Here is a 13,248-nt window from a genome sequence, read left to right on the forward strand (position 1 = left end):
CTTTTTGTCATTTCTTTACAGTACTGTTTACATAAATATCTAGTGCACCTTATTTACAACTCAGCACTCGTGAACTTGAACATTAACCATGATTTATTAACAATTATAGTTGCAGGTGACTGGTAACTTTTGCTAATGGCTCATTAGACATTGAGAAATGTAAGAACCTTTTAAATGTCATACTAATATTTATTATTCTTATTATTGTTAGAGAGTGTGGAATCCTGAGTATTAATATTTACTACATTATTACTAAGTAGAAACACACAGTCGAAAAGCGACAGCACATATTTTCTCTTTGTAAATTTTGAGGTTAGAGTTGGCTTTGTTTTCTTTTCATCAGTCTCAGATGATTTGTCGGTAAGAACAAGATGATTCGCTCCCACCTACTTCCGTCTTCGCTGAACACCCGCCGGCCCGGGGGTGGAGGACTTATCTTGACAGTCGGCGCGTCGGTCCTTCAGGCACAGGGCGGAGCTTGAATATTGAACTTGCTACTGTTTGTCTGCAGTGATATCATAACACTGCAATATGAAGACGCGCTCATATGACCGCCACCCTTCTCCATCCCTGGGCAAGACACAGGTCAGTGAACACACCGCTCAGTCTACCTGCTGCTCCTGTGATTTCTTCATGTCTGCTGAGCTACTGATGTCATTTTTTTCCTCCCCTGCCTTAGCTCGCTGTCTGGATCATTCTGTAATGTCGTCTAAAATGCCTACTTCCTCCACGGTGATACAATCACCAGGAGCATTTACAGGAAGCAAATTGTTGTCATTTTTTAGCCATATGGCTGAGTAATGTTAGCAGCCCTTTTTGGGGGGTGCTAAGCTAACCCTGTTGTTGCTGTTAATTCAGAGATGACAGACAAAATCTTCAGTCAGAGGGCTGTGAGCCTTGTAATGCGGGTATGAGTTGCAGAAACTAGGTTTTTGGAGGATGTAGCCTGATGCATTCCTGTGCCATGGTATGAGCATAGCCTGTGGTCACGTTTAAATACAGTTGTGTACTTTTTTACTGTCAGGAAATACAGTAACTCAGGATTCATTTGAGAGGCAACACATTGCCTTGTATTAATATTAAGCTTAACTTTATTATAACAATATGAAATATGAAGCGATTCATAAGTGAAGAATGTACCTATTTTGTGCCTCTTGGTCAGCAACCTTGAACCCACAAGCTCAGACACATTGATTACAAGCACTCTCACACACCACTTATACAGACTGATTGACAGTTTAATTGAATCGGAAAGCTGGCTCCATTATCCTGCTGAGTGCCTAGCTCACTTCCTCATGGGGTCATGTGGCTGCAGCAGGTACAGTAGAGCTTTTACCATCCCTTCTTCCTCCCTCTTTCCCTCCCTCCCTCCTTGCATGCCATATTTTACGACCCACTGTCTTGTGTAGGTGCTGTAAACTGGGGCAAGCTTCAGGCATGGGGAATAAAAGGAGGAGGAAGGATGCCAGCTGAGCCCCTCATCCCTCTGCATCTGCTGCCAGCTTCAGACTAAAGACAGGGACGGAAAATGGCTCAGTCTGTGAGGAGGCCAGAGACTTTAGCAGCCATGGACCACGAGCCCAAGCGGGACAAGAGCAGGACCGGCTACTTTGGCAACGTTAAGAGCAGGTCAGGCATCTAGATAATATGTGGATTACTGAAAAGAAAGGAAACAAAGGAGAAAGCTCCAAGCAGACATGTGACAAGTCTGGCTGGTATTTGCTTCTCAGGTTTAAGCGTACTACACTCTTTCTTTCATAAGAGGTTGACAAGATTTTAGATTAAAATTGGTGTCATGCCAGGCTACAATACAAATTGGTAGTGATTTTTTTTTTAAAAGCACAAAATGCACATTTTCACCAGCTGGTTTCATCCAGCGTCACTGAAAAGACTCCACGCTCCATCACAGGGCTTCGTGTGGGTGAGAGCTTACAGCATCACACCAGGAGCTCACTTCCCTAGCCATCGCACAGACAACTCCCACTCCCCCTATAAATAACTCCCATCAGACTGGGAATGCTGCTCTGTGCAGTTTGTTTGTGAGACAAAACATGCAGTTGGAGGTTGTGACCCTGGGTCTCCATGATTCTGTGATGCTCGTTGTTCGCTATTTTCTGACATTTATAGACCAACTAACAGTCAGCTGAGAAACCAATCGGCAAGTGAACCGATAGTTAAAATAATCACCAGTAGAAGTTTAGATGTTTGAACCTGTGTCTCGCTCAAGCTGAGCAGAGAGACCACCGTGTGATTCTAGTAAACTCACCTGGTGATTTCACTCGATTTAGACATTTTATGATTCGTAGCTGTGATGTAGGCTCTATGTTAAAGTCAAACTTAATCGTATGAAATATCTACCACTAATTCAGCATCTGTAACTACAAAAAGTCACATGACAACATTATTATGGTACAGAAAGTCCTGATTTTAGACATTTGTTTGTGTTTGTAGAGATGAATTTTACTGTTCAGAATCATTATGACAACACAAGGTGAATTCTGTTTTAAGGCCCTAATCAATAGTTTTATATTAATGATGGATCAAATCACTACATGTGATGTGAGAGGCATCGCTTGTACTTGTAGAAAGTCTTCACTGGATTCTGGATTTTCCCTCAGCTCTATGGAGAGTTTTAACATCTTTCAGCTTTTTGCTTTGGTTTTACTTTACTGTTCAGGTTGACACTCACTGATCCTGTATTGTCCTGTTTTGTGTTTAACACTATGTGGTGAAGACAAAACAGTTTTCCAAGGTACTAACTGACTAAACAGGAGTGTGCACTTACTTAGTTATGACATGCTATGAGTGTGCTGTAGGATAAAACCAAGCTGTATGTGTGTGATGATGAGTAACCTACTTAAATATAGTGCAATGGGAAAAAAATTGGCATTTCATCTGTTTTTTTTCCCCTCCTATCTTTCAGGCTGGGTTCCAAGCTTCCTCCTGGCGTCTCTCAGCCTCCACAGTTCGCTAAGCGTCCCTGGGAGACTCAGCCTCAGGCTCGAGCGATGCAGGAGCCCGCGGCCGGCAGCCAGCGTCAGCACCAGCCTGTCGTCGGCCGCCCTCTCAACCACATCCCCCACATCAGAAACCCCAAGCTGCGGCAGTACTACCTGCAAGGTGCCCTGGCGGCCCGGAGTGGGCTCTGGCTGTTTGCATCAAATTGAAGCGAACTAGCTGCGGGATGAACTCCTGCTTGAATTTACATTTTATAATTCTCACGCCGAGCCTGTTGGTTTCACGTCTTTGCATAAAGTTATTTTCATACAGAGGACTGGCAGGCGTGTTAGCTGTAGTGGCTTGTATTAATCCTGTTAGGAAGTGTTGCTGCGGCGCTGCTTCCTTATACATCTGCTGTGCTGTAGACATTTTGTCATGAGGCATAACAGAAATAGGTTTTTTGTTTCCTTACAGGGACTTCATGGGACATGAACAATACTGCAGTGAAGCAAGAAAACAAGGGTGGACCATCAGATGACAGCACAAACAACAGCACGGTGAGTCACATGTTTTTGTTTTTGACTATAGACTTGATTTTTACTCCTTGTGTGAGTCGAGTAACACAGCTGTGGGAACAGGTAAGAGAAGATTTGGGAAGTGACCAGGTAATGGATTTATTGCTGCATGTGTATACATAATCTGATTAGGTATGCTGGCGCAGGGTTTCACAGTTTATGGTCTTGGCGGAGTTTGATAAAGAGCGTTCAAGGTTCAGGGATGAGCTGTGTGTCAGAGCTGTCACACCATGGGGAAACAGAGTCTGTTCCAGAGCCTCTACAACAAATACATCCAGAGGAATGTATATACAGACGTTTATCCAAAGGTATTTGTCAGCTTTTTGATTTTGCTGCAAAGATGGTAACATTGAATTGATAGAAAGAAAGCAAAGCCTGTGATGGAATCTGTGGAATCATAAATCTGGAGAGGGAGTCGCGTTTCTGCTGATCTTTGCTTGGAAATTTACTATACTACTATCCTTGTTCATCACTGTCCCCTTTTGTCCTCTTTTTATCCTCCACTTTTCCTTCTTCATATCATTATTTTGCTTCTTTGGAATAAGCGGCTTTAATAAATTAAAATAAATTTGTGCAGTTTAACTAAAATATCTACATTTTGAAGATAGACAGCAAATTTTTAATGTAAAATCAAGCTGGTGAAATCAGATGTTGTGTATTTTAATTTGTATTAAGTCTATGTGATACATTTCAGAGTTCTGGAGTGGAGTAAGCAGTTTATTAAGTACATTTAGCCAAAATTAATACAATAAATCTCACCTGCATGACAGTTATAATGTCACTGAAGAAGTGTTTCTTAAAATTTAATGGTGGATAAAATATAAGAATCATCTCTTGAAATGTATGTTTGGATTACAAGTCATTTCTTAGCTGGATATCAACCTTCAAAGATGCTTTCTATTCAGATTTACAGTGCATGTATTAACACACACACACACAATTTAGGTCAATGGATCCATCTGTTAGTGGATGACAGTTGTGCTTCACTCCCACTGTTTCAGTTCTACAGTTAGATGGTTATACTGACAATCATATTTTTTGTTAATGAATTTCATAATATCAAACCTGATAGAGCAAATGTTTTGTACAGCGAAATCTGAACACCAGACAGTATCTTGGGATTGGAGTCAGTAATTACATTCAGGTAGAAGCTAAAGCTCCTCAGCATTGAATTGTCCATAGTTAATGTACAACAAGTACAGTGCAGGAGAAGTCACTGTTGTGGCATCTAAGCAGCCTCTCACCTAACTCATACAGAAATGAGAAACTAACGTCTCGGAATCTGGCCTCAGTCGAAGGCGTGACTGTGCACTGAAAAACACCATTTAGAGATGTTCTTGTTTTTGTGTTTCAGGGTCTCCCCGGGGACACGGTGTTCAGCGTCTCGTCCCAGTTCAGCAGTAACGGTCCGCCCTCAGCAGAAGAGAGCAGGATGGGCCAGTGTCCCTCCTCTAACTCTTCGAATTTATTCTCCTCATCTGCTGCCCTCATCCCCAGAGAGGTGAGAGTCAACTGTGAGCATGTGATGACCCCTGACGTGTGACGCACATTTTACGCAAGTGTGTAGAAGGAAATGAGACAGGTTTTTTTCGCCTGCTGTTGTTGACTGGATTTGAAATGCAAAACAAGACCTTTACCTCGACTGCCTCTTTGCTTTAGCTACAAGATTTTAGCTTGAGGCAGGAAGCGTGTTGCTCCACCTTAAATCCATTCAGGCAATCAGAACCTCACCCACAACCTGTCCTTATGAGCAAACACAGGCTGATAAGTTGTTATGTAACATATTCTCTTTTCGCCACTGTCATTTTAATGTCATAGATTGATATATTGAGGCTGTAAACAAAGCTTCCAACCCCTCATCCACAACCCTCACTTGTCACATGGAGCTGAGATGTGACGACAAACAAAGAGAAGTGGGGGAGATGCAGGCCCTGTAGAAAGAGGAAGTAGTCACTCCTCTCACTGGGTTATATTTGTTTCAGTGTCAGAGCTAATTTTTATCATGGCTTCCATTCTGAAGCAGCTGGTTGTACCGAAGGGAAAAAACGCTTCTACCAGTCAAGGATCGTCTCAGCCGGGGCAGAACTCAGACTCTGATCCTAAAGAGAGGCCAGAAGCGGAGGTGGACCGAGACTGTTTGGATTCACTGCCCGCTCCACCACACTCCCCCTCACCAGAGGCAGAATATGACAAACTACTGGTAAGGAGAAAAAATAACTGACCTAACAGTATGTTCTGCTGTTTAAACACTAATCTTGCAGTATTTTAAAACATAGTTGTGTAATTCAAGTACTTATGTACATTTACTCAAGTAGTATATTGAAGTACAGTTTTGCGGTACTTGTACTTTACTTGAATATTTCTTTTTGCCACTTACTACATCTACTCCACTACATTTCAGAGGAAAGATTGTACTGTTTACTCGACTACATTTGTTCAACAGTTTCAGTTACTAGTTACTTTTCAGATATAAAGGTTTTGTAGATTTTATATTGAAGAAATATTTAATAAATTGATATAATACTGTATATTACTTTGCGTTTAAGGATTAAATCTGTGGTTTCCAGTGGTTTGACTTATGCCAAATTAGAGCAAAAAAACATGTCAACATGTTTGTGAGTTGTGAGCAGGGGATTCCTCTCTGAATGTCTCAGATGGTTTTATTTAAATAACTATAAGAGAAGGAGGAAGGTACAGTTGTGTGGCAGAACTTTATTTTGTCTCTTTTTCTGCCTCATGAAATATCCTCTCAGACTGATATTGTGTCCCTGTGGAGGGGGCCCAGCCGTAGGTTGGGAACCACTACACTGCCTAACTCAACTTGCTCCAATAATAAAATGCTACGTATACGCTGAAGCATCCGTATTGATGACCTAATAATGTTTTATGTAATAATCTGTTAGTCACAGAGGCCATTTTACTGCATAACGAGTACTTTTACTGTGATATTTAAAGTACATTTTGCTGATAATACTTTTGTACTGCTGGACTTTTAATGCAGGATTTTTACTTGTAGTGGAGTATTTTGAAACTGCTGTATTAATGCTGAGCACTTCATCCATCACTGGAAAAGAATAGGATAAAGACACATTTCTGTGGTTTGGGGTTAAATAATAATAGTGAGCCAATTTAAGATCTTATCCCATACAAATCAGAGCATTAATGCATGGAATGAAATAAAAAGAAACCAACAAGAGAAAGTGTTACTAACATCTGTAGCATGTACCATGTTTACACAGCATGACTTTTGACGCTTCATTTCAACAAAATAATCCCTGTGTTATGTGAAAACAAAGGTGTGATGCTGTTTGCTGTAAGTGAAGTAAAACTCAGGCAGCGCAGGTGCCTTTAGCTTTAAATAAAATTATTCTGCATATGAAAATGAAGAAATTAACAGCAAAGAAGAAGCGATGTCTTTGTAATTAAACATTAGTGGATGTTTGATCTTAATAGGATCTCTGTGCATTTCTCCTCCAGTTAGTTGACACTCCTCTGCTGAGGAGGTTTTATAATGGAGTGGATGAACAGAGCGTTACCATGGAAACAAGCAACAAAACAAGACACAGTAATCAAAACATTTCAGCACTGTGTGCAGACACTGTGTTTGTGGGTGCAGAAATCTTTTAGTTGTCAGAATTATGTCAACAGCGAACAAGCAGAAAACAAAAGTCAAGACAAAGAAAAATCAAGCTTGATTTGCATATTGCAGTTTATCAAGGGCTGAGAATAACAAACAATCAGTTTCCCAAAGACCATGTTAACTTGTTTAAATTGGTTATTTTATCCAAGACTACCCAAAAGCCAAATATATTCAGTTTACTACCATAAAAAAACAAAAAAACATATAAAAACAACAAATATAACAAAAAGCATAAAATGTTTACATTTAGGAAGCTATAACCAGTAAAAATTTTAGATTTTTTTTCTTTAAAAATTCCATAATAATAAAACTAACAATAACAATAAATAAACAGTTAATTAGTTAATTGTTCACTAATCATTTGAGCTCTTATTTTATCATAATAACTGTTTTTTGGTTAACACTGATATTGTGTGTGATGCTGATAGGATGTGGAGGCGGTGCCGATGCCTGATGGACAGCTCTGCTTATTGGCTCTCCCACCAGAGTGCTGTCAGGGGGAGGGACCAGAGGCCTTGCCGTACCTCAAACTGTTCTGTCGCTACATCACTGACCGCAAGGTGGCTGGCGAGAAAGCTTACCTTTTATTTTACCTCTGTAGTTGACATCTGTTGGGTAACATAAATGTTTCCTTTCTCCGTCAGGGTGTAGTTTCCGGGATCCTGTTGGTGACTTCTAACAAGATCTTCTTTGACCCATGTAAGACACTTCCTCTGGTGAAGGAGCATGGCTGTGAGGAGTACCTCCTGTCGTGCTCTGTTGACAATCTGGCATCTGTCTCCTTCTTCTCTGACATCTCACACGTTCACTTCAACACCTCCCAGCAGAGGTCAGCAGTGATTCACTCCTAAGCAACACACACACACACACACACACACTCAGATGACATGAGAGGTCAATACCAGCATCTTATGTTCTTTTCTTTTTAGGAGAAAAGGAAAGAAAATTTTCCAGAAGTTGAAAACCGCCAAAAGCCGAGCAGGCGGTTTCCCAAACCACAAGGGGGAGTCGGTTCCAGCTCTGGTGTCTGCAGCTTCGTCAGATTTGTCCAGCCTGGCTCTGAGCCTGACCAAAGAGGTTTCCGGAAGCGAGGAGGCAGAGAGCAGAGACATGGCGGCGGCAGAGCGGGAGCTCGATAGCAGCCCTCCGGAGGTGCTGTCTGAGGCGTCTGTTGGAGGCCTGGCCGTCCTGAGCAGTGCTGCCACCTTCTGCTGCGGAGGTCAAGAGGCAGCGGGTAAAGTGAAGACGGAGCTGCTGCACACTGATGCCATCAATAAGTCTAACATGAAGAGTGCAGGTACAGATGTGAATGACGATCTGTGTGACACATGTATTATCCCCTTGTTTTTATTTTCGACAGCACAACTCAACCCTTGTTTTCTCTTTATTTCCTCAGTGCCTCGTAGATCCTCAGCAGGTAGCCCCGGGAGTCTGATGTTTGTGCGCCTGCGGGTTCAGCCGTCTGCAGGAAAGAAAAAGGGTGTAGGAGGCCTTCACCTGGGGTCAGCCAGAACCTTACCCCGGAGGGACGCCTGGCTCGCCCTTTCACAAGAAAGGTACAGACACTAATGGCAGAGATTTAAAGAGGTAAAAAAAAATGTCTTTTAGTCACTTTAATGGGTCAAACTCCAAAAACACTGGATCCTACATTTCCCATAATACATTTCCCAAAACCACAAATCAGTAGCAGTGTAGAATCTTCTTTCTAACTGGTCATCAGTTCAGTTTTGCATGAAAATGGTGCAAAACCTGTCTTCTTCAGTTTAAAATTAACAGTCCTACACAACATTTTCTACTTGTGATGTTTAATGTGGTCACTGCAGTTGTATATTAACCCACTCCATCCACTCTTTTCTCTCAGTGAACCTTATCAAAACACTAACGTTTACCTTGACAAGAGTGAAAATACAAAAGTGTCTCTTTGTGAAATTAATCTGTCAACAGTTAGTTATATAAGATCATTGTGAAAGGGAGAGTATGGCCTCCAAACATTAACTATTTAACAATGTTGGGAGAGGTAACTAAACACAATTACTCAAGTTCTGTATTTAAGTACATCTTTAGGTGTTGTACTTAAGTTGTAGTATTTAAATATTTGCCACTTTAGACTGTTATTCCACCATATTTCATAAGGAAGTACCATATTTCAAACTCCACTAGATTTACCTCCCAGCTCTACCTACCAACTATAGTTACTAGTTACTTCACCAAAAAAATATTATGAAAATGAAACAGACTGACTGACTTGACAATACAGTATTTACATTAAAAACATGACCTGCATTCAAAAGCGACTCAGTCCCCTCCTTGTGTCTCATTTCTCACCGTGTTGACGCAGCTGTCGGCGCTGTTTGTCATTTCAACATTTCTGAGTGACTCATTCTTTTTTTTTTTTCCCCCCGCAGCTCCGACGAGCTCTATGCCTACCTAACGCACTGTCGGCCAGACTTGTGCATACTTGAGGGAGGGGAGGAGGAAGGCGGGGAGGCGGACCGTGACGAAGAGGAGTTTGTGCTAATTGAGGACAAAGAAGAGGAGGAAGAGGAAGACGAGGAGGAGGAGGAGGTGTTCCAGAGGCACCGCAGCACAGGGGACGACTGGGAGGTAAGTGGGCTCGTTCAGGGGACAAAGGACAGCATTACTCGGGATGAATGTGCAGATAATGGAGAATAGCAGGTGTGTGTGTTAGCACACTTGCCTCAGAGTGAGAGGTATCATACCACTTGACGTTCTAGAACAAGCTCACTTGTGTGTTTTGTTTTGTTTTTAATGTTACAAACATTCTTTTCTCAGATGGTGTTGATGGAGGATGGCGGGGACAAGCCGACCCTGGTCATCGACCGGGACCCTGACGGACTCAGTAATATCGTAGAGAGCAGCCACATTTTGGAAGCTGCACATGTTAGAGAGGTGAGTAACACATAGATAGTGTATAGAACAGAAACCCTTCACACACACACACACACACACACACACACACTTCTAATCTGTGTGTTTCACTCTGTAAAGTCCTTCCTAAGCTGGGTCTAAGTAGCTACGTTCAAAACAGTGGGTTCCATTAAATGTTAACTACAAATGCACTATGTGTGTGTGTGTGTGTGTGTGTGTGTGTGTGAGAGAGAGTCTTTTTCTACCTTATATATCATTCTAGAAAATATCAAATTATGATAAAATTAGTTCATAAAAGTTCACACAGATCACAAAAATAGCTCAATCTATGTAGAGGTTGTGCCAGTATTTTAGGAATATTTTAGCTTGTAAAGACCTTGGTATTGTATAAAATGGTTGCTAGGAAATGTCTGTGGCTCTGTCCAATCAAAGCCACAGCTGTGTAATCAGCAGCTGTAACATAACTTATAAATATAAGAATGGATATATTGAACTGAACTGCGAATCCTGTGTGAATGTAGGCATGTGTCTGCAGCTTTGTATCATTATTAAACAGCATTTCAATCAAATGTAAATCAGATATGTCGACCATATATAAGGGTTCTTCCTTGTTTTCCTCATTGCAGGTTTTTGCAGAGTCTTTCCTGATTTTAATAAATCATTATGGGCTGTGTAAATAAAACATACTTTACTTGACTATAATCCATATTAGCTGGTACTTAGAAGGTGTAAATATATAACAACTAATCTCTACATAAGAATTTGTTTATGTGGAGCAGCCTGTTTTAGTTTACAGATAAGTAAATCTCTCCACTCAGTAAACACTTACACCACAAGTACATTAGAAAAGAGATGGAGCAACTGGTTCCAGAGCCAGAGCAGAGGAGAAGACTGCTTAATGTGTGGAGCAAAATGATGTTAATTAGGTTCTTGGATCATTAAAATACTCCTCTTAATGTACACGCAGATGATATCTGCAGTATCTGCTAAGCATTTAGATGTGAGGCTCTGGCTCTGTTCATGTCTCTAAACCTTCCTCCCTTATCTTTCATTTTTCATTTTCATTTTATTCAATTTTTCTCTCCTCTCCTCCTTTTTTTTTAAAATTTTGATATCTTTCCAGTTATGTAAGGAGCTTCCCCCCAGGACCGTCGGCCACACCTGGCAGCTGGCTTACAGCACGTCCCGTCATGGCGCCAGCCTCAAGTCCCTCTACAGAAAACTGGGTGCCACAGACTCCCCTGTGCTTATAGTTATCAAGGACGCACTTGATGAGGTAACAACATGCATCTCTTATATCAATTAGAGGTATCACCAAAGTGTCCCTAAAACTCTTGGGAAAGGAAGAGGTCTTCACTGTCTCTTTTCTTTTTCTTGTAAAGCACTATGTATGTATTAGGTTTCCTTGCTTGTTTGCCTTTTAAATTGCTGTGTTTGATTATTTTCGCTGTCTCTTGTGACTTTTCTTCATCAGATATTCGGGGCCTTCCTCTCTCACCCTCTGAGGCCCAGTGAGACCTTCTATGGCACAGGAGAAACGTTTCTCTTCATGTTGCACCCTCGCTTCAAGGTAAGCCTGTTAACAGCTACACTCAGGGTCTTTTTTTTTTTTTTTTGGTTTCGTCAGTTCAGCTAATTTGTAAAATATCTGCTGGGACATCACAAACTCTGCATTTTGTCTGAGGTTAAAATGCAGTGTCAGACAGCTGTTGCACAGATTAAATGACTAAAGGGTGAGGGTATGGATAGCTGCATGTGTCAAATTTTGAATTTTCCACAACTATGTGTATTTGTTATGCTTCCTTTTGTGGTAATTGTGGCTGCTGTCTCTCTGCAGAGCTTCAGATGGACTGGAGAAAACTCTTTCTTCATAAAAGGAGACTTGGACTCCTTTGCCATTGGTGGAGGCAGGTAATGTCTTTTCCCCCCACTTTCTCCTTTGCGTACAGTGTATACTCGTAAGACTGATAATGGATATTCATTCCAACCAAAGCTCTGTCTGTTTTTCTTCACTGCTTCCTCTGTTTCCTCTGCAGCGGTCACTTTGGTCTGTGGGTGGATGAAAATTTGTACCTGGGCCGCAGCAGCCCCTGCTACACTTTCAATAACTGCTGCCTCTCAGAAACTGATGACTTCCGAATCATGGAGCTGGAGGTGTGGACGTTCGGCTGAGGGAGCTCTGGGCGAACGCTGATTTTCTCCTCCACTCACCTCTGATCGGCTTTATCAAGACAGCATTTATCGCTGAGCAAAAACACAAGCAGCTGCTCGCTCATTTCATGGTAACATCCATGTCAAAAAAGAAAAAAAAAAAAACAACATCAAGTACAAACTGCTGGATTTGTCCGTGTAATTAAGTGCTGTGGATTTTCATGAACTGAAATGAACCGAATGAGGCTGATCCTGAACAGCTCGCTGTCCCAGAGTGGGATCTAATGGTGGATTGTTTCACGGTTGACTCATTCCTGTGGGTTTGGCAACCAAACTGAGTTCTGCTGTAGTGAGTAGAGCTGAACTGTTATGAAACTGGATTCTTTGAATCCTCATTTTTGAATGGAGCAGGTTACACATCTCAGAAACTGCACTTTGCTCTTAATGTGAATCAGTAACTTTATCTCATTATTTATCATGTGAACATGATGGTACACCTGTCTTCATAAGTAATGCATCCCACTTTTCATACAGCTGTGTTCAGCTAATGCTGGACCTTTGAAACACACTTTAGTCTTCTTATGAATGGATTTCTAACCTGCACGTGTACAGCAACAACAGTCCCATTAATGCATTTGTTTTCTCAGTCACCATTCATCTCTATGGGGTTTTTGTCATTCAGGGTCACAGAGAGTATAAATCAACACTGAAAATAATCATGAGAACAATCAGAGCTCCACTTTTAGAAAAGCTTCCCAGTTGAGAAACATCTGTACTTGCAGTGAATCTTAAAAGCCTCATTCATGACTATTCTGAATGTGATGACTCATACACCACCGTGGTTTCTGAACATGAAACTTAAGGCTCGATTATTACTGCAAATTAATGCAATTTTGTCATTGAACTGTATTCGTGACATGCTCTCACTCTGATACCCTGATCTACTTTGCTTACATTGTATAGTATTGTAGATTAGTTAATAAAAATCAGCACAATGTGAAAATTACAAAACACTTTTGTATCATTGTTGATTGTTGTACTTGCTAGAAAGAA

The 13,248-nt window shown here is 41.2% G+C and overlaps 1 protein-coding gene across 4 annotated transcripts; it reads left to right on the top strand.

Moving 5' to 3' along the window:
• The first annotated feature begins 421 nt into the window (after window positions 1–421).
• si:ch211-15d5.11 (oxidation resistance protein 1) lies at window positions 422–13,208 on the top strand. 4 transcript variants are annotated; one of them, XM_018663547.2, is made up of 16 exons: window positions 428–585; window positions 1,410–1,629; window positions 2,924–3,120; window positions 3,415–3,497; window positions 4,870–5,016; window positions 5,539–5,715; window positions 7,584–7,715; window positions 7,800–7,984; window positions 8,085–8,452; window positions 8,552–8,711; window positions 9,561–9,759; window positions 9,949–10,065; window positions 11,168–11,320; window positions 11,519–11,614; window positions 11,882–11,955; window positions 12,081–13,208. In XM_018663547.2, exons 2-16 carry the CDS (start codon window positions 1,529–1,531, stop codon window positions 12,214–12,216), a joined length of 2,325 nt encoding a protein of 774 aa, XP_018519063.1. In that variant the 5' UTR covers window positions 428–585; window positions 1,410–1,528; the 3' UTR covers window positions 12,217–13,208. The 4 variants fall into 4 exon arrangements, with proteins under 4 accessions (XP_050933899.1, XP_018519063.1, XP_018519061.1 ...); XM_018663545.2 differs by having other exon boundaries at window positions 430–585; window positions 5,536–5,715; XM_051077942.1 differs by lacking the exon at window positions 7,584–7,715 and having other exon boundaries at window positions 422–585; window positions 5,536–5,715.
• The last annotated feature ends 40 nt before the right edge of the window (window positions 13,209–13,248 follow it).

This window comes from Lates calcarifer, linkage group LG19, assembly GCF_001640805.2.
Source record: "Lates calcarifer isolate ASB-BC8 linkage group LG19, TLL_Latcal_v3, whole genome shotgun sequence".
NCBI lineage: Eukaryota > Metazoa > Chordata > Actinopteri > Centropomidae > Lates > Lates calcarifer.

Bases quoted from the DNA above. Each gene is read 5' to 3' on its own strand.
- si:ch211-15d5.11 (XM_018663545.2), top strand. From the start codon at position 1,529: ATGGCTCAGTCTGTGAGGAGGCCAGAGACTTTAGCAGCCATGGACCAC. The intron at 5,017-5,535 runs GTGAGAGTCAAC...TCCATTCTGAAG, and splicing joins CTGCCCTCATCCCCAGAGAG to CAGCTGGTTGTACCGAAGGG. The intron at 8,712-9,560 runs GTACAGACACTA...TTCCCCCCGCAG, and splicing joins CTCGCCCTTTCACAAGAAAG to CTCCGACGAGCTCTATGCCT.